This window comes from Rhinolophus sinicus, linkage group LG06 (genome assembly GCF_036562045.2).
Source record: "Rhinolophus sinicus isolate RSC01 linkage group LG06, ASM3656204v1, whole genome shotgun sequence".
NCBI classification, from domain to species: domain Eukaryota; kingdom Metazoa; phylum Chordata; class Mammalia; order Chiroptera; family Rhinolophidae; genus Rhinolophus; species Rhinolophus sinicus.
This window is the reverse complement of record NC_133756.1, coordinates 19,013,757-19,039,980: the sequence shown is the minus strand read 5'-3', so window position 1 is coordinate 19,039,980 and position 26,224 is coordinate 19,013,757. Positions and strand designations below refer to the sequence as shown.

Sequence of the window (26,224 nt, the reverse complement as noted above, 5' to 3'; positions counted from 1 at the left end):
TGTAAGCTGCATTAGTGAAACCAGAGGGATGACTTAAAATATCACTTCAAAATACTATTTTTGTGTGTTTAAATAAAGACAACTTATCCTCTTTACCCATATGTGCACTAAAAATGATATTTGAGGTTAAGGAGACTTTATTTTAATCTTAATTCAATCTCCCATCATAGTTGAAATCCCTTTTTTATCCTCCTATTGTACGTTCCTTATTCCTTCCAGGATAAAATTCTGTTTGACTTTTTTTTTTAATTAAAAAAAATATTTTTTTATTACCGTTTCTGCGAAAATAAGACCTAGCCAGACAATCAGCTCTAATGCATCTTTTGGACCAAAAATTAATATAAGACCCGGTATTATATTATATTATATTATATTATATTATATTATATTATATTATATTATATTAATTATATTATATTATATTATATACATTAGATTCGGTCTTATGGTAAAATAAGACTGGGTCTAATGTAATATAAGACTGGGTCTTATATTAATTTTTGCTCCAAAAGACGCATTAGAGCTGATTGTCCAGCTAGGTCTTAATTTCAGGGAAACACAGTAGTGTCAAGTGTATCTGTTTGACTCTTAATAGTTAAATCTTACTTATTCTTACCTCTGCAGATATGTCTGGTATTTCATGGCATTCCGGACTGTTTCCATGCCTTGGAATAACCCATGTCTTCTTGTTTATCTAGTGAATGCCTACTCATTCTTTAGGCCTAAGTTCTAGTTATTCCCTCTTCGAAGGTACTTTTCATGACCTCAACAGACTGTTAGGCATTTTTCCTTTATCCTGCTGCTTCCTCTCATATATATATATATATATAATTTCAATTAGTAATATCTATCTCACAATAATAGCTATTTCCTTATATGTCTGTCTTGCCTCCTCCTATTAACTGTGAGCTCCTTAAAGGCACAGATGTTTTACTTTTCTTTTGTCTGCCCATCAAGGTCTCTGAAATGTACTAGGAGCTCAATTTTTAAAAATCGTTCAAATGTTAAAATTGGGTCCTTTATTAATAATGATCAGTTGCATTGCTGAAACTAAGACATTACCTAGGTAAACTCATTTTACAATTGTGATATTTAAGAACATTCTAGATAAGGAATCAATAGTGGAATTAATAATGATGAAAGCTGTTAGGACTTATTTGTCGTCAGTGGCTCATTTCTACATATTTTTACTCAGGGAAAGCAAAGAAGTAACCTGTAAGTAAGCTATAAATAACCAGTCTTTAGTAAATTCATTTGAATAGATGTCTTTAAATGTTTACTGTATAGTTCCTGCTAATTAATAGAAGAAAAATGACAGCATGGAATTTTTTCCCCTAAGTTTTCTTTCTTCTTTTTCTGTAGAAAACTAATCCTCTAATTTAGTGCTTTCTAAAAACGTAGTTCCTAGACCAGCAGCAGCAGCATTACCCTGGTACTTGTTAGAAATCCACATTCTTGGACCCCCCCTCAGACATATTCAATCAGTAACTCTGGAGGTGAGGCTCCATAGTCCAAGCAAGTTGCAATAAGCCCTCCAGATGACTGTGGTGCATATTAAAATTTGAGAACTTCTGCTATAATTTATCAGTAAATTTTGATGTCTTTAATGATATCTTATTTGTATATGGTATCTTTAAAAATACAAAATGCCTTTTAGGTTTTATTAGACCATAATATAACCTCTTTCTAGCATCTATTCTGAACTCCAAGATTCTGAATACTTTTCTTTCTGTCCATTCAATCTATCCATTCATCCATCCATCCATCCAATGTATATATAGAGCATACATGTTTTGCAATCAAAGTTTTGCTTGATAGGAACTTTTGTTGAGTGTTATGGAAAGGAATTCATCTCTCATAAAATGTCTTTGATTATATTGTCTCTTAGATCACAAGTTTGAAGTATAGCATATGCATTGTTGTATTTTAAAGTCACTTTCAACTCTAGTTCTTTGAGTGCAAATGGTAATGGCCATTTTTAAAAAAATTCTTAAGACTTGCCAATTATTTTTTAGAATTAGTATTCTTTGGGTAGCCTATCCATCTTACCTTCTGACCTTCTCTTCTATGTATATAGCCTTATAGATAGTTTATCTTGAACATAAGTATAGAGTAATATGTGCTTGGTCTTTATTTGATACTGATTATAGAAAACACCGTCAGGGTTTCAAGAGAGTTCACCCTTTTCTAAACAAAGAACTAGTCATACCCTTTGTCTCCTGGTCTATGGTAAGCTGCCTAAGACATTTTTCTTCTTTGTGTATATGCTAGGCTTTAAAAAATAAATTTATAATGTATACGTTAGGATTTGAAACTGCCCATGTCTCAGATATTTTCCTAATCTCTTGTCTTTTTTATCTTTTTTTCTTAATAGCATTGTCGTAGTTAACAGAAGGCTCCCTATTCAAGTAGCAAAAATATAAGTTGCTAAAATAAATGCATTGCATTTAATAAAATAACAGTATTATTCCTGCTTTGAAGATAACCATTTTATGGCATATAGCACTGATACAGTATTTTGTAGAGGGTAATAGGAACTTACTAGATGCTTTGAATGAATGGATGCTCGAGATACTCATGTAAAACAGAGAAATACAGTCTTTGAAAGCCTATTACTGAAATAAGACTTTTTAGTGTCACTTACACATTTTAAACTTATTAATATACACAGTAATGGAAAATCAGAATTGCCTTAATACGTTCACAGTGCATGAATTAGACAGCCAGTGCTTCCATGTCTGGAAATAAATATTGTTTTTAGGATTCTGAAATGATTGTTTTTAGGATCTTGTACCTGTCTATCCATGAGCCATATTAGAACTCGTTCTGTGTTCACATCTCTGTTTTGCAATTCAGACTTCCAAGCCGAACCAATTCCCAAATTCTCTCCAGAGAGTCACAATATTGTTTACTAAATTGAAAAAGTTTGCAACTTTAAATAGAAATAAATTTTGCAAGATCTGAAAGCATTAGAATGTCTATTTTGGTCACTTTACAGAACCTTATTGGGTTCACAGTTGCTCCTAAAAAGCTTTCTGAATTTTATTTATTCATTGCAAGCTATTGAGGTGGTATTTTAAGGTAGTTTTGAGACATGAAAAGAAATGCTGTCTGATGGAACCAAAACAGTAGCAAATCTATGCCTGGTAACATTAAATACAATAATTTATGATAGGGATTAAGAATTTGTTTTACAATCTCAGAAAAACATACACTGTGGTATTTGAAGTTAGCAGTCCTGCTGCTTACCTTTCTGAGATGAGAGTTTGGTAATGATGTGTGTTAGAAATCAAACTTCTGTTAAGTAGGTTTATTGTAGAACTAGTCTGGCAACTAAACAAAATAATAGAGCTCAGAAAAGGACATTATCATCTGGCCATCAGTGTGCAGTAAAATTGCTGATTATGGGCAAAAGGGACATAGGAACAAATTTGTGTTTTGTGAAATATTAATTAGTGCACGACTTGTTGCACAACAAATAAAATACAACCAAGCAAACACAACATGTGGGATTCCTAAGGCAGTATGAGGGAACAGAGGCAAATGTGGAGACTTAGACTGGTAGGTATGTCTGCAGAGATACAAAGAGCATGCAGAAATCTTTCTGTTAATGTATTTGTATGTGTCATTTCTTTATCACTTGACTCAAATTGTCAAAAAAAAACTTTCAAATGACAACACGAGTTAGGCTTGGTGAGAAGTGGTATGAAATAAATTGTATTCAGTTGGCTAGACTATTTCTTGAGCAAAGGCAATGAAAAAAAATGTAACTATATCAAAGCAATAGCATTGAGACTTGGCTAAAACCCTTTGAAATTTTTAAATTATATTGGTATTATTAGAAATTGTTTTAATTACCTCTCTGACACTGACAGGATAGAAGTAATGATAATCATGTTTTAAAATACCTTTGCTATCCCAGAGACTATATCATTTTCAAATTTTTCCAGGGTGAAAGAGGTGGTACCAAGTGTAAAGAAAGTTTGACAGAATCTAGTAAATATCAGTAGGAAATAGGAGGTAGAATTCACTTTAGCAAAGCCATCAGGAAATTGAAAGACCCATTGTCATAGTTCATGGAAGTGAATTTTTAAAAACTTAATATAAAATGCATCAACTGTAACAAAGGAAGGTATTTTAAGCTTTGTCATCCTAAATAATAATAACAGTAATAATAATAATAATTAAATAATTAAAAAGAAATACATTTTAAAAAATTGAATAACTACTTACCATCCAGCGTAAGAACTAGAACATAACCCATACCTGTAAACCCACCTTATGCCCATAAGCAATTGCATCTCTTTCCACAAAGATAATGGCTATTGTGACTTTTCTGTTAATCCTTTCTTCTTTAGTTATACCACACATGTATCTATCTTTAATCAATTAATTATTTAATTTTACTTGTTTTAAACTTTATATAAGTGTATTTATAACTGTGTATTGTTTGAAGTTTGCTTTTTCCCTTCAGTTGATTTTTCAGTTTCATCCATATTGATGCATGTAGATACAGATACTAATTTTCCCCGCTATATACCATACCATTGTATGCATATGCCCCAATTTGATTGATCTGTTCTAATGTAGATGGATATTCAGGCTGCTCCTAGTTCTTAGCTCTATTCCAAAGAGTGTTATTAGGAACATATTTGTGCATCTCTCCTGGTTCACGTGCAAGAATTTCACTGGGGTACCTGGGAGTGGAATTACTGGGTGGAAATTGCACATTCATCCTTACTGGGTCATGCCAAACTGTTTTCTAAAATAAGTGTATAAGTGTTCTTACTACTGTACCTCCTGTGTGACACTGTGTCAAACTCTAGGAATGATAACAGCCATTCTATGCCTTTGTTCCTGGTCACTTTTATTGCATTCCAGTGTTGAGATTGACTTCGGGCCAAATAACAAATACTTCTTACAGATATACAGCTCTAAGGGTTCCTATTTCACAATTGACAATAGAAGTAACACCATAGGACTGATAAGTCCGGGAAGAAGTGAGATTCCAAAGATATGAAGAAAATATTTGTAGCATCCAATAGCCAGGACATACAGTTTTATATAGTGCAAACTTCATAACCTCTAACATGACTGAGAGGTCTTACCTATAAAAAGTACTTAATTTTTTGAAGTAGAGCAATCATTTCAAAAAATAACCTTAGTCTTTGAGAAAGTCAGCATTTTATTTCTAGCAAGCGATATGGTTAATCTTACATTTATGATAGTAAAATTATAACTCTAGTTAAAAAGCCTTCAGAAAAAGTTGCCGTTTCTTCTCTATTCCCATCACAATCATTGGGGCCCTCGTCTGTTTCATAACTTCCTATCTGTTTTCTCTCTTTTTCTTCAAAACTCTCAAAATTACAGTGGATCCTATCACTTCAAATAAAGATTTCTGCCTGGTTTTCAATTTTCCAAAAGTGGTTCATATTCAGCCTAATTTTCTGTTCCTCCTGAGGACAATAGAAGCATGTCACAATAAAAGGGCCTTTAGAGTCATAGACATGAATGGCACCCCTTTCCATTCTGCCACTTAGAGTTGAGTAGTCTTAGGAAGTCACTTTACTCCACAGAGGCTCAATTTCCACAGTTCCAAACTTCAAAGGGTTTTAAGATTTTTTTTCATAAATATATATAAATTACCTAGTAGTTCAGTGCCTCAGACTTAATAACTTCAATGTGCAAGGTAAATACTGTAGTATGCACCTTACAACAATACTGCAAAAATTTTAAAAAGGAAGCTGAGATTGGACAATTAAATAAATTGCCCAAGGTCCCCAGTTACAAAGGATTGAGTGGAATTCAGTGCCAGCTCTGCCTGACTTTAGTGGCCAGGCACTGTCATAACCGGCCACACCACAGCATCTGTGCTCTGCTTTTACCATGTTGCTCCTATCTCTCTTCTCTGAATTCCTTGTTAATAACTCTGTCTGCCATGCACAATTTTCATTTTATTGTTTTGTCATTGTTCCATGCAAGTAGCATCACTCTTGGAAGGCACAGATCTTTTTGTCTTTTATTTCTCATAGCCCAAGCATAGGGTCACACACCCATGAAGTACTCTGTATTTGAATTATGTAGTACTGCCTCTCATCTAGTTTCACCATTATTTTAATCTTTCATATACTTTTTTGTAGCTCATTTCAGCAGCCACATGGCACTCTCCATTTGGATGATGGCGAATACTGGTCCAACAGGGCAGCCTCTTATAAAGGAAAATCCCACCGACCCATCTTTGAGAACAGCATGGACAAGCTATACAGGAACTTATACAAAAAGGCCTGTGGTTCTGTTTCTCATACACAGGAAAGCTTCTAAGACCATCCACGATAAACTGTATGAGATTTTGTGTCAACCTCTCAATGAAAACATTTGATGTGATCAATATCTGTATTCCTTTTTTTTTTTTTTAAACAGGTGGTTCTAATTGAGTACAGTAGTTAGACTTGAGTAAGTTTGTTACTTCAAACGGTAATAAATTATCATAGGCTAGCCTTTTTTTAATCACAGGAGAGAGTGCTATGGTCCAAAAGTCAAAGCTCTGTGACACAGTCACAACGTCCCCTGTGATCATGAGAAGGATGTTCTGTCACACGTGTCTCATATCACCATCTACAAAGCCAAGAATAGATTCTCTCCAGAAATGTTCTTCTGCCTTAATCACCTCGTAATTTTCTTTTCATATACTTGACCGGTATCTTGTCTGAGTAAGATTTAATTAATATTAACTCCCTTTTCTTGGTAATGAGCAAAAAGATATACTGTACAGAAATGAATTTCCCAAGACTTTAAACCCCGTTTTAACTGGTATTTTTACATTTTTCTTCTCAGAAAAGGCTATTTATATTTCTAAGCACATAAGAAATAGCTTTCTTTTTAAAGATTATATAAATCATTTACTCCCTTTTCTCTAAAAGAAATACCTAAGTTACCTAAAATGCCTAACAGTTGGCTAGAAATAGCAGTAGCCAGTATAATCCAAAATGTGAATAACTTATTTTTAAAGGTAGAACGCTTTGCCTGATTTTTTTCTAGGGCCATATCTTTTGGTGCAAACAGAATCAGAAAATAGCCTTTGTTAGGAAGGGTATAGAGACTCAAAGAACAAGGGAATTACATTGTAATTTATTTAGAGTTTTCTTAGGTACCAAATGGTCCCCAAAAAGTAATATCCTCACTTTAAAGAACACTTGGAACCATAGAGAGGAATAAAATGTAGCAGAACTGTTTGTGGTAGGCACTGGAAAGTTGGTTGGTTGATAAAATTAGCTCTTTCCCCACCCCCTACACACACACACCTTTGAGGCCACTAACACTTTGAAGATACGAAGAAATCAGTTACCTCACATTCACCAGAGGGTGAGTAGAAGGAAAACAGAGAATAGGAAATAAGAAAACTTAGCTTATAAATTTGAAGAGTTGACTACAAGATCATGTTTCCGCATTGACGGCATCTTTGGTTAATTCTATGATTTAAAAAGAAAAAAAATGGACTTGAACTACATTTAAATTGAAATTAACTTATAAAAGTGGGTGACTTATTTTTGTATTAGAAAATATTATAATACTTGCAATCTGATAACAGGACTTTTTAACTTCATGTTGAGTGTTTTAATATGGCAATCTGTGATATAGCAGAAAAATGCATCAGAGATAGGAGCCAGGAATCCTGGGCTCTACTCCCATCTCAGGCATTTTCTAGCTGAGTCTCTTTAATTCTCTGGTCCTTAGTTTCCATCAGCTATGAAATGAAGAGACTGGACTAGATCAGCATTTCCCAAACCACATTCTGTGGACCACTGTTCTAGGACATGGTTGTAGAACTGTAAATGCAAGTATTTCAGTGTTCATATTAGTTTAAGAAAATCCGTGCATGATATTCACCATCCCCCCCCCCCCCCCATTTACAGAGTCATAGGATGACAGGAGTGAATGGGGTGCTATTAATGCTGAAACGACAGTTGTAAACTGGGACTGTCCCGGAAAAACTAAGACATACGGTGGTCATAGTCATAGCAAACACTAGCATGTTAGAGCCTCTAAAAAAAATCCTGGTATAAACCTGTTCTGCTGTAGCATCTAGTAGCGAGTCTGGCACTAGGGGGTGCTCATTAAATATTTGTCGACGTAACCCAGAATTTCCTAAATGAAATTGAGCAAGTAGCAATATTTGTTGTTAAGGTCATCTTTCCCCTCCCCTTCTGTCTTCCTCAGCCTCCCACACTCCCTCTCAAATGTCCTCTTCAGGTGCACATGGATACCCGTTGGGGAAATGCTAGACTACACGACCACTGAGTTACCGCTGGCTGTAGGTTATATAATGACGTTTTGTACAATAAGCTTTTGAAGGTCAACATTGCAAAATGCTTTTAAAAAAGTGCCTCCTCAGTGAAACTTAGTATTTGGGGTGTGTGTGTAGACAAATGAAAAACTCCATTTAAAAGTTACTGCTTGGTGAAAAGAACAAATATGAACTTCAAAGAAAATGTTTTGCTACCATAGAAAATCTCTCAAGTGAATAGTACCACAAAATTACTTATTGTATCTATACCTGCCACTGACTATGACAAAGGCCACAAAAAAAATGGGTGTCGAAGGGGAACTTCAGAAAGTGATATTCTGAAAGACATTGTCCTGTGGATTAAATCTGACATCTCTCTGAAGGATCAGGTGCATATTTTCAGATATGTAGTACGTTTGCTTAGTGTCTGATTATTTTCATTCCCTTGGAGAAAAAATGGTTTCTGTTGCTGTCTGTAATTATTCCTGTGAATTCTTGTGTTGTATTATCTTTAAAGAGTAAAACCCTTAACTATATGAATAGTTGTCTTTTCTCATTTGATAGAAGCAATTATTTATTCTCTTAGCCTTTTTTTCCCTGTATTTCCCACAATCTTGTAATAGTTATTGGACTTAATATGAAAGATAAATAGGCCTTCTTCCTTATAATATATTTTTCTTTAAAATAAAAAGGGGGGGATTTTACAAAGGAAAGTGTTAATTCAACTAAGAAAAAAATGAATCATTGAACTGAAAGTGATTTCTCCCTGGTTCTACTACTGTTTATGTAACCTCGTTAAGTCATTTCTCCTTCTTGGAGCTCAGCTTTCTTACCTACAAGATGATGAAGAGGTTAATTTAGAATAATTTTTAAATGTTCCAACGTTTCTATAACTGTATAATTTATTAACACGAGAGACCAGGAAGTTCTGGGAAGCAGAGTTGTGTTGAACATTTGTGTACAAGTCTTTATGAGGATATAGATATTCAAGAAAATGCATTTTGCTATATTTCTATGGATCACCTCCACAAAAGTACTGAACATGAGTAAGTGATATAAATCAGGGTTCCTGAACTCAAGAAGCTTACCTTGACTATTGATGGAAGGTCGGACAAGTGAACACTTACATCTATAGATTTCCTCGTTTTCAATCTATCATATTCAGTGTAGGCTCTTCTACACAGAATATATTTCTTCACCTTTGTAGCCCCAGCACCACAATCTTGGCATATCTTTATTGTAGCACTTAGCAAAACTGAATTATCAATGCCTTTCTTAAGTGTCTTTCTCTATTGGTCTAGGGCCTTGTTTACCTCTGCTTTCATGGCACACAGTAGACATACAACGTTTGTTGAATGACTGCATGAAAGAAAAAATACGTGAAGGGCCACTAAAAACAATGCAAAGCCTAACTCTATCTGAATGTAAGAAATAAGATGCCCTGACAAGTCTGTTGTTATCAGCTAGTCTATCTCTACCTGTAGCCAAAGAGATAAAAATGGAAAAGATAAGAGAAAAATCTTAATTGTACCATGGTCCTCAAGAAGGAAGGTATCGGTCCTCAGTTGAAAGAGTATTTCTGTAGTGAAATCTCTTTTAAAAGAGTACTTTTTAAATTAAGAAAAAAGTCATATGACAGCCTGTCTTTTTGTTTTCTGTTTCTTGGCTAACCAACTAAGATCTACAGTGTTCAGGTGACTAGAGCCAGCTCCTGAACTGCTACTGCAAAGAGTGATAAGTATCCGGTGAGGCAATGGACCAAGAAAGCAATTGTCTGCAATTGTTTACGCGCCTTATATTCCAATGCAGTTTAAATCCCTTCTATGAAATGCAAATTTCTTGGTTTCCAAGATGAGCCTTAAATATTTTCTTTCCCAATGTCTTATCTTTTGTCATTCACAAAGCAGTGCATTTTTGACTCAAGGATTGAATAATTCTCTATCTTCTAGCATTCAGATGTAACCAACCTACTTAATCTAGAAACCACGGCTCTCTTGATTAATTAAGAATTAGTATGATAAGTAAGGTATTATGTGAATATTTAAACAAAACTGTCTCAATGAAATGCAGTCTTTTTTTTTCTTTTTTATTAATATCTTAAATCTCAGTATGTTGCATTCAAGCTATGATAATTTGCATAAATGAGCCTGATGGAAGAGAATGTATTCGGTTCTAAATTTGTATAATATATGAATATTTGCAGGTTTTTTGAGGGGGCATGGTGTTTTTTGTTGTTGTTTTCCTTCCCATCCCCACCAAGTGTCATCTTTAAAGTTTTTGAAACAAGAGAATTGAAGTAGTAATTATTAAGGACCATTGTTTGTGCTTGGTCATTTACATACGTTAACTTACTTGATCTTCACAACAACCCTGTGAGTAAGGGTAGTTATAAATCGTCCCTGTTTTCCAGACTAGGCAGTGAAGGATCAAAATGCTGTGGTTTGCCAGTGATAAACACAGCCAATAAGTGGTAAAACTTGGATTTAAATCTAACCCCAACTGTGCCTCTCAACTAGATAAGTGGTTAAAAAACAGCTTGTTACAGTTCATAAGTTTCTTTTTTAATTTTTCAATTACAGTTGACATTCAATATTATTTTATATTAGCGTCAGGTGTACAGCATAGTATAGACATTTACATAATTTACAAAGTGATCTCCCCAGTAAGTCTAGTATGCACCTGGCACCATACGTAGTTATTACAGTATTATTGTATAAGTTTTTAAATGGTGGAGCTAGTATCTTCATAGAGAGAACCTCAGTGGGTTACAATGCAAATTGAATTCACATTAATGCGGTAAAACCTGGGGCAGATTTCCAACATACAAACATTAAAAATGAATAAAGAGATCATCTCATGAACTAAGGTAGAAGTTGGTGGAAGTTTATGAAAGGAATATCACTGAAGATTTTAACTCACCTGAGATTTCGTGGTAACCAGAGTTCACGTACGGGATAATTCCAGGTAAAGAACTTACAGTGTGCTTTCTGTTGATCCCTAGTTACCCCCTTTGATTGAGTAACCACACATTCATGTATCATTACACTTCTTTTTTTTTAACAGCTTCATTGAGTCATAACGTACAAAGAACTGTACATATGTAATATGTACAGTTTGATGAATTTGGACATAAGCAAACACCTGTGATGCTGTCACCACAATCAAGGTAATAGATATATACCTTGTGTCCCTATTTATTTGTTTAACTGTGTGCACCATGCTGTACAGTAGTTCCCTAGGACTTATTCATCTTGAGTTATTATTAGCAAATAGAAGGGATGTTAACCCCTTGTCAGATATATCGTTAGCAAATATTTTCTCCCATGCCCTTGGTTGACTTTCAATTCTGTTGATTGTTTCCTTTGCCGTGCAGAAGCTGTTTACTTTGATGTGGTTCCACTTGTCTAATTTTGCATTTGTTGCCTACCCAAGAAATCGTTGCCTACCCAAGAAATTGTTGCTTAGAGCAATGTCAAGAAACTTTTCCCCTATGTTTTCTATTAGGAGTTTTACAGTTTCAGGTCTTACATTTAGATCTTTAGTCCTCTTTGAGTTGATTTTCTGTATAAGGTTTAAGGTAGGGGTTCAATTTCATTTTTTTTGCATGTGGATATCCAATTCTCCCTACACCATTTGTTGAAGAAACTATCCTATCTCCATTATGTGGGGACTGTATATGTTGCTTTATTTCTGGGCTCTCTATTCTGTTCCATTGCTATATATTTGTCGTTACCATACTGTTTTATTATTATGGCTTTGTAATGAGTTCAAAATCAGGAAGTGTGATGTCTCCAGCTTTGTTCCTCTTTCTTAAGATCACTTTGGCTATACTTGGTCTTTTGTGGTTCCATATGACTCTTGTGATTTTATTTGTTTGTTTGTTTTTTATTTCTGCAAAAATGCCATTGGGATTGTGATGGGGATAGCAATGAAATGATGGATATGGTGATCTGTAGATCACTTTGGGTGGACATTTTAACAAGCCACATGGTAACCACACACACAAAAAAAAATGCATACAGAAGATACACAAAAAGAAAAATGAATAAAAGAATATCACTACGAAAAAGTAACAGAAGACAGCAAGACAAGAATAAAAAAAAAACTACAAAACAGAAAACAACATAAAGTGCCCTTTTCTATCAATAATTACCTTAAACTGAAATGGATTAAACTCAATCAAAAGACAAAGAGAGACTGAAGGGATAATAAAACAAGCCCCAACTATATATGCTATCTACAAGAGACTCACTTTATATTTAAGGACACACAAGCTAAAAAGGAAGGAATGGGGCCGGTCTGGTGGCTCAGGTGGTTGGCGTGCTGTGCTTCTAACGCTGAGGTCACCAGTTCGGTTCCCACATGGGCCAGTGAGCTGCACCCTCTACAGCTAAGATTGTGAACTACAGCTCTCTCTCGAGCTGGGCTGCTGTGAGCAGCCGGAGGTTGGCGTGAGCTGCCATGGGCTGCTGCGGGCTGCTGTGTGCTGCGGTGGGCTAACCGTGTGCAGCCATGAGCGGCCAGCGTGAGCAGCCATCAGCCAACGATAGCTGCCCTGAGCTGCTGTGAGCAGCCGACAGACGGGCGACTGACTGCCTCAGCCGGGTGTGGGGGGAGCGCAAGGCTCATAATACCAGCGTGGGCCAGGGAGCTGTGTCCTACACAACTAGACTGAGAAACAACGGCTTGAACCAGAGTGGGGGAGGGGGGAGGCGGAAGAAGGGGGGGGGAATGAAGGAATGGCAAAACAGTATTCCACGCAAATAGTAAACAAAAGAAAGCATAAGTGACTATACAAATGTCAGGAAAAGTAGACTTGAAGTCAAAAGTTGTCCCAAGCATCACTACATTTCTGTTGCATAAAAATTTGAAGAAGTTTGCTTCCTGAGTTTATAATATAATTCAAAAATAAGATGAGAGAAAACCTTTAATGTCTTTGAACATATATAATAGAGTTGAGAATAATTGTATCCTGTTAGAGACTTCCTTTCATCAATGAAACTCATTTTCACTGGAGTTTTTGTTTTGTGTTTGGTTTTGAGTAAAATTAGTAATATATGCAAACAAGGTATTGAAGAATATATATATATGTGTGTATATAGTTTTGGTGTTGTTTTCAGAAAGTTCTATTTCTAGTGGATTGACAGCAAATGCATCATAGAAAAGGCACTTCACAACTTTTCTGAACCTCATTTTTTCTACCTGTGCAATTGGATATTAACAAACATTGCTCTCCATTCCTCAGAGAAGTATTAGGATTAAATAGGAAAATAAATGTGGACATTCCTTGACATGTATTAGGCACGATCATATTTGCTTTTTGGAAATGACCTGGGAAAAGGAATTTGCAGTTTGAAAAAAAATTAATTCCATCTGGAATAATAGCAATACTGTTGGTTCTAGAGTTGTACAGACCTTGGGGTTCTATCTTTGAATTTGTCACCTCTGTGTTACTTAACCTTTCTGAACTTGTTTTCTCACTTGTAAAATGGAAGATATTTTCATAATGTTGTTGCGATCATTTAAAGAGTTTATGCATGGGGAGCACCTCTTACGATGCATGGTGCTCAATAAAGAGTAACTGTAGTAACTAAAATTCTAAGTCAATATAGAGTATTCTGAAAGAGTTTGAGGGTCTGATTGGGGGAAAACAGCACATGTAAAAAATATTCAAAATTATTTTAAGACATGACACCAAATTATTCAGATATTTTGGCATGTCTCTTAAATTTATTAGTTATTTAATATATGTAGGTTTTACAGAATTATGAAAAGAGCCATATATACCTGGGATTGAATTCTGTACCGTGGGGCTATTTGGAGATACTGAACCTTAATTTTATTATTCATAAAGTGGGAATGATACCTGTCTAGGATTGTTACTATGAAAAATATATTAGGTAAATGATTCAAAGTGACTAGCGTGTACCTGACAAATAGTATACCTTAGAAGTGGTGTAGTGACCTTTCCCTGTCATTAGTTTAATCGTTTTGTGCATAAATCCACCCAGGCATAAACAGCTGCCTAGCATCATTATTTCTGGTTTTTTAAATCCTGTTAACCTTGTATACCTGTGCACTTTGGTAGAGATTTTATGTAGATTTTACAAGTGAAACTAAATACATGACTTCAGTCTCTGAGAATATTATCCATTTCAACTTTATATGTGATTTCTCTAATTTGTTAAGGTATTATTTTTAAAATAAATTTAATTGTGAGTATGTCCTACTAAACCAGCTTTGACCTAGGAAGTTTATTTTGTTCTGTGTACAGTTACGTTTTACAAATTAACCATATTCTTTTGATTTGGAGATGTTAAAGGTAGAAGTTAGAGAAAATCACCCTAATTCAATAGAAATAACCCTAGGTCATGTCAGCCAAATGAACATCTCTATAGCCCTTAAGAATTTGTAATGAATGTGATTGAACAATCACCTTTTTCAGAAGATTATACTGTTTTACACTAGTCACAGAGGTATGTATAGTTATGTGCCGCTTAATGGTGGGGATGTATTCTAAGAAATTCATCATTAGGCGATTTGGTCCTTGGGGGAACATGACAGAGAGCACTTACACACTTACCTGGTACAACCTACTGCACACCTAGGCTGTATGGTACAGCCTATTGCTCCCAGGTTACAAGCCTGTACAGCATAGTACTGTGCAAAACAACATGATACTAAATAAAGCACAAGAGAAAATGATGAAGTCAAGAGACATGGTAAACACGAGATGTTTGAGGCTGCTGCTGGTGTAACACGGCGTACTCTTACAGCAAACTCTTTTTTAATAAGTAGAAAGAGTACACTCTAAAATAATGATAAAAAGTATAGTGTAGTAAATACCATACTCATTTATTGTCATAACCAGTATTACATACTGTACATAATTGTATTTCCTATGCTTTTATATGAGTGGGGCACAGTAGGTTTGTTTAGACCAGCATCCCCACAAACACATGAGTAATGTGTGTCTTGATGATGGCTACAGTGTACTAGGCGTTAGGAATTTTTCAGCTCCATTATAATGTTATGGGACCACCATTGTATATTCAGTCTGTATTTGATGCAAACATCATTTAATGGGCACATGACTGTATATATGTATCATATATACATACCTTTTTTAGGTAGACTTACTTCAGGCTTACCAGGTATTTCTTCAAAAGTTTAAATTAAAGATTTTTAAATTGCAAAATTTTTCTTTAGAGATCTCAACCTAAGATATAAACAAAATAAGTAAAAAGATATAAAAAATTAAAATATATTTATATATTTTTGGAAATTGCTGGCTAATGGGTATTATATTTTATCTACTGTGTCTTACTGTATGTAAATTATTCACTTCCTAGAAAAATAGCCTAGTGGTTAAATACATGGCCTCTGGAGTCACACTGCTAGATTCAAATCCCACTTTACCCACTTAATAACCGTGTGACCTTAGACAAATTACCTGATTTCTTTGTGTCTCAATTTTTACTTCCCAGATTACGTAAATTATTCACTTCCCAGAAAAATAGGCTAGTGGTTAAATACATGGCCAGTGGAGTCACACTGCTAGATTCAAATCCCACTTTACCCACTTAATAACCGTGTGACCTTAGACAAATTACCTGATTTCTTTGTGTCTCAATTTTTACATCTGTAAAATGAAAGTAATATTACCAATCCCATAGGGTCATTATGAAGATTAAATTAGTTAACAAATATAAAGTTCTTAAGACAATGCCAAGCACATGGTGAGGGCTCTATTAATGATTTTATTTACAACGATGATGATGATGGTGGTGGTGGTGGTGGTGGTGGTGTAGACTGATTATCTGTTGGACTCATCTGAAACATGGATGTTTTCTGAAACAGTTGCTTAGTATAGCTCCCCGCCCCCATTTTTAAATATTCTATTGTTTAAAAAAAAGTTATATTGGAAAGGAATCTACTACTCTACTCAACAAGAACATGTTAAAAATATTTTGCATTTTCATAAAGGATATAAAAAAATATGCTATCCTGATTCTCCTTTGTGGCCCAGCAATTGTTCACATATGATAATATTTCTACAACTGTGCTGCATAAAGAATGTGTTTTGGCATAGAAACTGCATAATTTAGAGAGGTTTTTGTTGATAATCTTAAGCAAAAACACTCAAACTCATTTCAGTTCCACTGGAAACTGAAGGGGGAGTGGAATTGTTTTTGCCAAATGAGAGAAAAAATGCCAGCTTTTGAATTAGGAAGTATTTTCAAGTGTTTATGTTGGGAAAATGGAAGAAAAAGAACATTTGACTACAGTAATTTTTTTGTCTAGTAAACATTTAAAGCCTTAGAAAACTATTTCCACTAAACATTTATGATAAATAGTAGCTTGTATTTTATGTAGCCCGTTAACCATTTTCAAGCATTTTTACATAAATTATTTTATTGTATCTCTCCACAACACATTTGTGAATTAGGTAGGGAAGGATTATAATCTGCATTTTTACAAATGAGAAAATTCAAGTTTGGGTTAAGTGTCTCTTGCAAGTCACGTAGTGGAAGTGTAAATGGCTGAAATAGGACTTAAACCCAGGTGTTAGTGTTTTCTCATAAATATCCTATGGAACTTTTTCTTTCTATTATTTGGTTTTCCTTAGGTATTGGATTTTAAGAGATGATACTTGATTCTGAATGATTGATTTGCTTCTATATTTGAAGGAGGCTTGTTTTCCATTCAAATTTTTTGTGTGTTTGTGAATAGCTCCAAACATTTGCTTTTTCTGTTCCTTTCTCTGTCCTACCTGCTGGCCAGTTCACCTACTCTTTAACACACCTCCACTCCATTAAGCAGCAAAGGAAATTAAACTAACCAACTTGTAACTTGTTAGCAGCTCTACAGAAAGGTTTAGCATTGAAGACTTCTGTGAGATTTAAAGAATTCAGTGATCTAGTTACCACAAATTATTGGGAGTTGTCATAATTTAGAAGTAAGTTTTCCTTAGGTTTAGAATTCAGAAGTAGAATATCAGAGTCATACCTAATACCCATCTCATTAGTGGCATGTGCATGACAACATACTGTGTTTGCCTGAAAATAAGATGTAGCCGGACCATCAGCTCTAATGCGTCTTTTGGAGCAAAAATTAATATAAGACCCGGTCTTACATTATTTAAGACCGGGTCTTATATTACAATATATAAGACCCGGTCTTATATTAATTTTTGCTCCAAAAGACTCATTAGAGCTGATGGTCCGGCTAGGTCTTATTTTCGGGGGAACACGGTAGCATTTTCCAGTTCAGTGGTTTCAAATCCCACGGATCGGAATCACTCAGGAAGCCTGTTAAAGATAGTTTCATCTCAACCTCTGAAGATCACGATGCAGCAAATTTAACTTTGTTTTTAAAAGTGTGTCTAGGTGATCGTGATGGTTGTCCTGGTTGGAGATCCCGACATCTAACACCGATTCATGGCTTCTTCTGTAATAGGAGCATGTAGGACCTTTTTTTGCTGATTTAAATTTCTCCTTCTTTTAAAACATTTGTATTTTGTTAACCACTTCATCATCTGGATATTTTGTGAGTGTGTGTTTTTCTTTAGGTATACACACACACACACACACAAATACCTTGAGCTTCAAGAAGGATAATGGATAACTCTTGATTTCCATGTGAATTATATACCCTTTGGGTTATCCATAGCTAACATTTAAATGCCCGGCTTTTTTCCCCCTTCATCTTAACAGCAAGGTCATTCATGTATGTATTCATTAAGCAAACACTAAGTTCCTACTATGGACTAGATATTGTGAGTGGCATTGGGCAAATGTAAAATAAGAAGATGTATCCTGACCTTTCACCAGCACATTATAAAACGTTAAGTGTATTGTGGATATTTACAATATAAGTAAATGTATGAAGGAGTGGTTTGGATTGGACTTCAGGAGTATGAAAGAGGAAGCAATCACTTAATGAGTAAAGGAAGACATCGCAAAGGAATCAGCCTTTCATCTTGATCTTCAGGGATGATTTTGTCAGAAGAAGAGAGAAAGCATCAGAGCTTGCACAGGCATGAAGGAAGCACAGCATATTGAAGGAACTGCAAGAAGTTTGTAATGGTTAGAGTACAAGTGTATATGGTGAAATTAGGGCTCAAGATGAGGGTGAAATGTGTATTGAGATCGCATTTCAACAGAAAGCCCTTCTTCATATGTCTTGCTCTAGAATTTGAATTGTTTCCTCATACCAAAAAAATCTATAGGTACTCAAATAATGCCATTTCATTCTCATGGTATGATTAAACAGATATATCTGACATCCCAAAGGTCATATTAAGACCAAGGGTAAGGGTCTTGTAGTCTGTTTCTCCAGCCATTTCTCATCTTTCAGCATACTTATCGAATGCTTGCAAATTGAACACTATAGATGACATAAAAAATAATTCTTAAATGTTCTCACTGAATTTTCAGTCTAGTTAAGCACATAACACAAATACTTGAAAAGACCACAGAGGAATTCATAATTGCTGAAGATCAATGCGTAATAAGAGTTCAAAAGATGGAGAGAACTAAAGCCATTTAGAGAACTAAAGGCTTCATGAATACAGCACGTGACTTCAATCTGAAGAATGGGTTGGACTGGAATAGATAAGAAAGGAGTAAAGTAGTTTAAGAGGGAAAAAATTGGGCAGTGGCATAAAGGTATGGGAATAAACGCTATTGTGTGTGTGAAGGCAGCAGCACTTGCTTGGGGCTAGTTTCATGCAGGGAGAATATCAGTGAATATTGACAATAAATATGGCTTCTAAATAAAATGAAACCTTCAGAAAACCTGTTTCTGAATGTATTTTTTATCCATCTTAAAGATCTCACATAAAACTCAAATCTCAGCTGAACTTTAAAAAATAAGTATTTTGTAACAGAAGAGAGTATTTCCTGGCCTTAAGATAACTTTCAAACACTAAAGTCATTGCCGGAGATTTTCCAGATTAAACTCATGCTGTTTAAATGCATTAGAAAGAGATTTAGATCGTCTTTTATATTTGGTTAGACTTTTTTTTTCCCCAAGTAAAAAAATAGAAAAGTATAGCCATTGGTCCTGTGTACACAAAGAGCGTAATGGCCACATCTTCATCTTCCAGATGCCTGTGTTTCATTCATGTTTGTCTGTCGTCTGTGAACTTGAGAGATAATTCCTTCCTGCCTTAGGCCAAGAATGAAACCATATAGATAAGGACCGCCATGACTCAGACATCAAAGATTAATATAAAAACATGTTCTGATAAAATCATTTTTATTTTATGTCAAATTTTCTTGGTAAATATTTCAGCTCTAACTGGACTTTTCAAATGTTAATAAACAGTGCATAAAAATTGGAAGATTTATGGAAGTACTCATATGAAAGTAAAAACTTGAGATAACTTGGTAATATTTTTGTATATTTTATGTTATATTCTATGCATTTCAACAAAGTTGTTAGTTTTTTAAATTTTTTATCTTACTGTAATGTTAATATGTACACATTTCATTTTTCTAAAATGCATAAATGGATTTTTTAATGGTTATCCAATGTTGCATCGATATACTATGAAGTAATTTAACCATTTCTTTGTGGTTGGACGTTTAAGTTGTTTCCTAAATGTGTGTATCTGTTATATATTTAAACTGAGGAGAAAGGTGTTTACACCAAAGGTGGGTTATGAAATCTGTTTATGCAATGTGCAAGCAGAAAATGAGATGCCAGAAGGGTTGTTCTTTCTTCCTTGTTTGTTTGCACCAGTCTGTCTATTGTTTACATACATTTTAGCCTCTATGCCATTTTCAGAAGCTTTATTTGTCTCTCTCACTTTTTGGTTTGGATAAGGTTTAAATATAAGATCCATCTGTGAAGCATCTTGTATATTCGCATTGAAGGCTAAAAACTCATTTTTAATTAAAACTTTATTCAGCACTCATGGTTGACTTTGTCCTGTTTTTATTATGAAACACTTCAGTCTTCTTCCTAAAACACATATGTCTTGTACATTTCAAGATGTTCCTTGTTGTTCATGCAGAACTAGTTTCTTTATGCTGTCAGCTCAACAGCCATATGTTCCGGCTGTTCATTTTGCTTCCCTCTCTGGCATTTGCGTAGGCAGCATCTTGTATGTAATGCAAGTTCGTTTATTCCCTTCTCCTTTATAGAATTTGTCAGCCAGTAAAATGGCAAACTGGAAATATGGGATAATATTCTAGCTCATTAGGTTATTTGTGATTATAAAGGATGTAGCCTTTCTTAAATTCCTAATGTTTATAAGAGATGAAGAGAAAATGTGTCCAGTGAGACCTGACGTCTTGCCAGATGTAACTAATCACCATGAAGGTACTGTTGGTGGTACTTGGCAATAGCACGCATTATATAACTTGCAATTCTTTACTATTGATTTTTAAACCAAATGTGAATATGGGGGAGGGAAAGGAAGTGTAAAAATCAGAGTATCTTTTTTATTTTCAGCAACACACCATCATGCTCCCATTTGGAAATCTTTCTGCAGGATTGTCCACGTCACGTAAGTGATTTTTTTTTTCAATTAAAGTTTATTGGGGTGACAATTGTTAGTGAAGTTACATAGATTTCAGGTGTACGATTCTGTATTACATCATCTATAAATCACACTGTCTGTTCACCACCCAGAGTCAGTCTCCTTCCATCACCATATATTTGATCCCCTTTACCCTCATCTACCACCCCCACCCCCTTACCCTCTGACATAAGTGATTTTTGAGGTAACGTGTGTTGAACTTAAAGTTAGGTATTGTCAGAAATGAATGAATTTTTAAAACAGTGATGTGATGTTTACGTTCAACCTGAAATAGGAAAAAAAAACAGTGGGGCTTGGCAGGTAAAGAGGCAGGAGAAAATTCTCCTTCCCTGTCTCAAGGAACAAGAGAAACATGTCTGCCACTTAATGATAGGAGTCCTGGAGTTGCATTCATTAAACACTTTTGAATGGTATTACTATTCTAGCTTGGAAAAACAGAAAATACCCAGGTACAACTACTGTGGGGACAAAAGGAGAACATGATTGATGGTGCTAGAGGGAAGGTAGGTCCAGGAAATGTTTACAAACATTTGAACTGGGCCTTACACGATGCGTGGGGTTTCAGTATCCAGAGATGTACAGGATAGTGCAGACAAAGGGAACAGCTAGAACCAAGAGAGAGGAAGTCTTGGTAATGAGATTATCTGTCCTGTCATAATTAAGTCTTGTAATTTATAGCAGAGAAGGCACACTGCAGTGTAGAAAGAACCCCGGCTGAGTCAAATCAGCCTGGTTTCAGTCCTGTTAGTATTGTGCACCAACTGTGTGAGCTGGTGGCAAGGTGCTGAGTCATTCTGTGCTTCCCTTTCCTCATCTGAAAAAGTAAAATAGCACCTGTCTCCGAGAGTGCGGAGTAGCACAGCTGCGGGACGCATCATTCACATTGTGTATGGAGGTCTTTCCTACCTCAGGTGGGTTGGGAGCATGGAAACAAGATAATACATGTAAACTTAGCATAGTCGGGGCACATAGTGCTCAGTAAACACTAGCTATTGTTCATCAGGCAGCTACAATTTTAAACAATGAATCCACTTGAAATTCTTCTTATTTTTTATCAAGGTTTATGCCTCTCTGTCCTTGTTAAGCAATCTGTGTGTTGAGATTAATTCGAGAACAATGCAAGATGTGTTTTGCTTAATTTACTGGGCTTTTAAGTTTTTTGTGAAGGAAGTATACAAAGACAAACATAAATAAACCAAAGCAAAACAAAACAACCAACATACCCCTATGAAAGTTTTTGAATGAGCAATTTTTTGTCCCCAATCTTGGTTCATTTGATTCACACCAATGGATAGAAAGCTCAGATATACTTATTTTTACTAGTGCAGCCTGTCTTTTGTGACCATCCAGTGTTTCCTTTGGGAAATTTTTCTAGTATAATTTTTGTGACCCTGAAGTTTAAAGAGGTTTATTTTCTCTTCCCTTTCTATCCAGAAGCAAGGCTGTTTTGAACGGATTAGCTGATTACAACACCTCACTCAGAAAATGGCACCGCCATGAATTTGCCTGCAGATTAGGAAACATGGCTGGGGGACAATGATTATTACCAGACTTCAGGTGTCAGCAAACAATTCAGGGTTGCAGCAGAGAGAAAATAAAACACACAAGGCTTAATGGCTTTTGCCATCGGGGTCTTTGGGGCAGCTAGGATGGAATTATTTGCTGAACACATGATAGTCTTTTTGTTACTTGTCCAATTGAATTAATGGAAGCCTGTTAACACTATTTTGTAAAACAGAAAATAGCCATTAGCTACTCACCAGTACACGTGCGAATGTAGAGGTTTGTGATTCAGTTAGGGCCTGTCTTCAGAGATCTAATCAGCACGGTTTGGGATGATACTGAAGTCACAGGACCTGGGTTAGACATTTAGACCCCTGTCACAGGTTGGATTCTGACTAGACCGGAGTGGAGTGTGCAGGATGTTTATTAAGGAGTGGCTGGGTCCTGTGGAAGGAAGGACATGGGATTGGATGGAGAGAGAAGTTGAGCTGTGATGCAGGCATGACCACGGCCTTAAGCAAACCCACAGAGGCCTCTGGGGCTAAAATGGCCCATCAGAGTTGTCTCACATTAGGCTGGGAGGGCCATGCCTTTATATTTACTAGTCATTAGATATGGGCTGCCCTTGGAGCGGTGGGAGCTCAGGCAAGGTGACTGCAGCAGAGGCAGTCCCTGAGGGGGCTGACAGTTTAAGTGCCAGCTCGTCACGTCCTTCCTGCCCTCACCACCACCCCCTCCAAGGTGTGTTACAGCATATGTCATGCAAACCAGCTTGCAGAAGTCTGCCTGGGCAAAGAGAGGCTTCACCCGCTCTCTTTCCCTGCTTCCCCCACAAAATAAAGTCTCAAGAAACTCACTATCCCAAAATTACACCACCGGGGCAACACGGCCCAACACAAAAACATAGATCTAATACTAGTTCTGTGAGGTAGGTTGTATTTGTCACAAGCAGGACTTGTGAGGAGGTTTTACAGAGCTGATCACTTCACCAAGCTCCAAACCCACAGATACAAATGACTATTGGGTAATTCCAGTGGGATATCTCACAGGTACCTCAGCATCAGTGTGCTCAACTCTGAACCCATCATTTTACTATATTTGCTTTAACATGTATCCATCCATCCACCATTCCTATTTTTTTATAGTGATAAAATATTGTGGGGACAGAACCCCAAAAAGCAGTTTCCAGGCTCTCGGCCTCACATAGACAGGTGCCTGGCTCAGGTAGTAAATGGCCATCAGCTGTGGCTAGTTGGCCGTCAGCTGTAACCAGTGAGCCATTGGCCACTAATATAACTGCTGTGGCTATGCTAGCAGAGAAGAGAAAGAATGGGGGCTAGCAAGAAGATGGCGGCTGGGCTGGCAAGTGTGGATGGCGGTTTGCGGACAGTGTGAATCCAGCCTCCATTGAGAGTATAGTGCCGCCAGAGAGAATATAGTGGTATGACTCCCCTGCCTATGGCTCCGTGGGTGTTCCTTTTTGGCCTCACCATATCCTGCGTTCTTGTATGGGGAGCGGGAGCAGAGACCCCGCAGGCCGCCCCGCACAACAAATGACGCAGTGAGCAGGGTCTCCCGCATGACAAATATATAGAACAATATAATTTTAACCATTTGGAAGTATACAATTCAGTGGCATTAAATACACTCACAATGCTGTGTACCCATCACTACTATCCACACCCAAAACTTCATCATCCCCAACATAAACTCTGTATCCATTAAACAATATGTCCCCTTTCCCACCGCTCCCACCCTGCAACCTCTATTCTATTTTGTGTCTCTGTGAATTTGCCTATTCTAGGTACCTCATATAAGTGGAATCATAAATATTTGCCCTTCTATGTCTGGCTTATTTTACTAAGCATAATATGTTCAGGTCCATCCATGTTGTAGCATACATCGATATTTCATACCTTTTTACTGCTGAACAGTATTCCAGTGTGTGTGTGTGTGTGTGTACATTTTGTTAATCCATTCATCTGTTGATAGATTCTTCCTTGTTTCTTTCTGGTGATACTGCAACAACCTCGTACATTGCCATCCTTTAGCAGCCTTGACCCTTTATTCTCTTTATGTTGCCATAACGACCTTTCTAAGACCAACAGTAAGATGCTACCTGGATATATTCACTCCCCTTACTCACTGTCCCCAACGCTATCCCGCGCTTGGCTCCTCCAAGGCGCCCACTTCCTCGTAGCACTGCTTCTCCTTAGGGTTATATCTACCTTCTCCAAGCTGATCTGCTTCATACTCCTACACACCTGCTTCAGCCGCACCAAATATCTCACTCTACCCCAGACAAGCCATGTCCTTCTACTTGTCTGGCTTTGTGCTGTTTCTTCTGTCTGGAAAACAATTCATTCCATTTTTCCACCCAGAAATCTATACCCACCCTTCAAAATTCAAGTTAAATGTCGTTTCTGTGAAGCCCTCCCCAACTCTACCAGGTAATGTGTTGCTCCTTTCTGTGTTCCCAAAGTATTTCCTTCCTACTTCCAATTCCAGTCCTGAGCAATGGACTGCGATAACTTGCTTACTTGCCTGCCTTTCTTGATTAGATTCGCCTTTGCTTGGACTGTACGTTTTTTGCACGTTTATTCCATGGGCCTGGAAACTAGTAGCATTCCCCCCAAAAATGCTGCATATGCATATGTGCAGATAAGAGGCCTGAAGGTGGGATCAGAATTCTGGGTGCAAAGACCATCTCCACTACTGAGTGACACATCATTTCACCTGAGTTTGTTCCTTCATTTGTAAAGCGTTCAACATCCTAGAGTGGTATTGAGAACTCAATGAGATAATTGACGTGGAAACACTCTTCGTAAAATAAGTGTGAACATTTTTAAAAGCATCAGTTTTATTAGTCCTCCTGTGCTTCTCATCCCAGTTATAAATCTGCATTTCTACAGGGAGTTCCCAGTTTTGTGAATTATCCTTTAAGAATAAATCACAAAGAATGGGGATGTAATTTTGGGGTAGATGATTCATTTGAGTTATTTTCACATTGTTTGGTTTGTTTGTACGTTTGGAAATGTATGGATGCAGAGTTTAGACAATAAAAGAAAGAACTCTCTAATCATCAGTGTAGTCCAATGGTAGGTGCTCTGTCTCAACAGATAGTAAATTCCCTGTCATTGGAGGTATACAAGCAGAGGCTGGCTAACCTTACCTGTCACAAAAGCTGTTCAGAGAAATTCTTACCTGGACTAAGGCGGAAAAGAAGGAGAACTAGCTGACTCCTAAGGTTTCTTCCCATTCTGAATGTATATAATTCTAAAATGTACATACAAACCATACTGAGAGATGGACCAAGGCTTTTGTATTCTATTCAGGGGATAAAGTATGATGGTGTTTTATTTTTCTTCTTTAAGTGAAAGTTGTAGATTTTCTGTAAGATCACAGTAAAAAAAAATCTGACATTTCTACTTTGTGAGTCCGGGCTAAGCTGAGATTTGATTTTGAAATATGAAAGTAAGCTGTAACTAGCTCAATTTAAGTCTCTAGGATTTATATTTATATATAACCTTTAAAGTGCTCCCAACTTTTCACCCTGGAGAAAAGAAGAAATTACAGTAATCTTACTTAGGCCTGGAAGTCTAGAGAGACACCAGTTCTAGGTTAATGGAAAACTGACACCGTTTCGCCCGGGCTTCTAAGCTGTTTCCACTGCCTCCTAACTGATGGGAACTTTCACACCCAGGGACATAGCTACAGGTCTCACATATTAAATTGAGTGCTTTTGTGGTCCCAGCTCAATTGCAAATCACTCTTAAAAACATTTCTTCATGGTATTTTTAAGAGCACTATTTGTTTTTAAACATCGTCCTTTCACAGTCCAAAGCTGCTTCTTAATGTTCTTCCTGCTCATGGCAAACCCATTTCAA

At 36.4% G+C, this 26,224-nt stretch overlaps 1 protein-coding gene and 1 long non-coding RNA gene across 5 annotated transcripts in view; both read left to right on the top strand.

Annotated features, from left to right (window-relative positions):
• The window catches only part of SPATA6 (spermatogenesis associated 6), a 99,406-nt gene extending 90,586 nt beyond the window's left edge, over window positions 1-8,820 (top strand). For 2 of the 4 annotated variants that reach the window (XM_019710877.2, XM_019710875.2), the window contains exon 13: window positions 6,141-8,820. In XM_019710877.2, coding sequence (XP_019566436.1) covers window positions 6,141-6,321 — 181 coding nt within the window. In that variant the 3' untranslated portion in view covers window positions 6,322-8,820. The remainder of the gene's footprint in view (window positions 1-6,140) is intronic. The other 2 variants (XM_019710876.2, XM_019710873.2) reach the window with 1 other exon arrangement.
• Window positions 8,821-20,463: 11,643 nt separating this feature from the next.
• Window positions 20,464-22,424, top strand: LOC141572097 (uncharacterized). Its single transcript, XR_012497215.1, has 3 exons — window positions 20,464-20,614; window positions 20,747-20,801; window positions 22,269-22,424. It is a non-coding gene; the product is annotated as an uncharacterized LOC141572097 (long non-coding RNA).
• The last annotated feature ends 3,800 nt before the right edge of the window (window positions 22,425-26,224 follow it).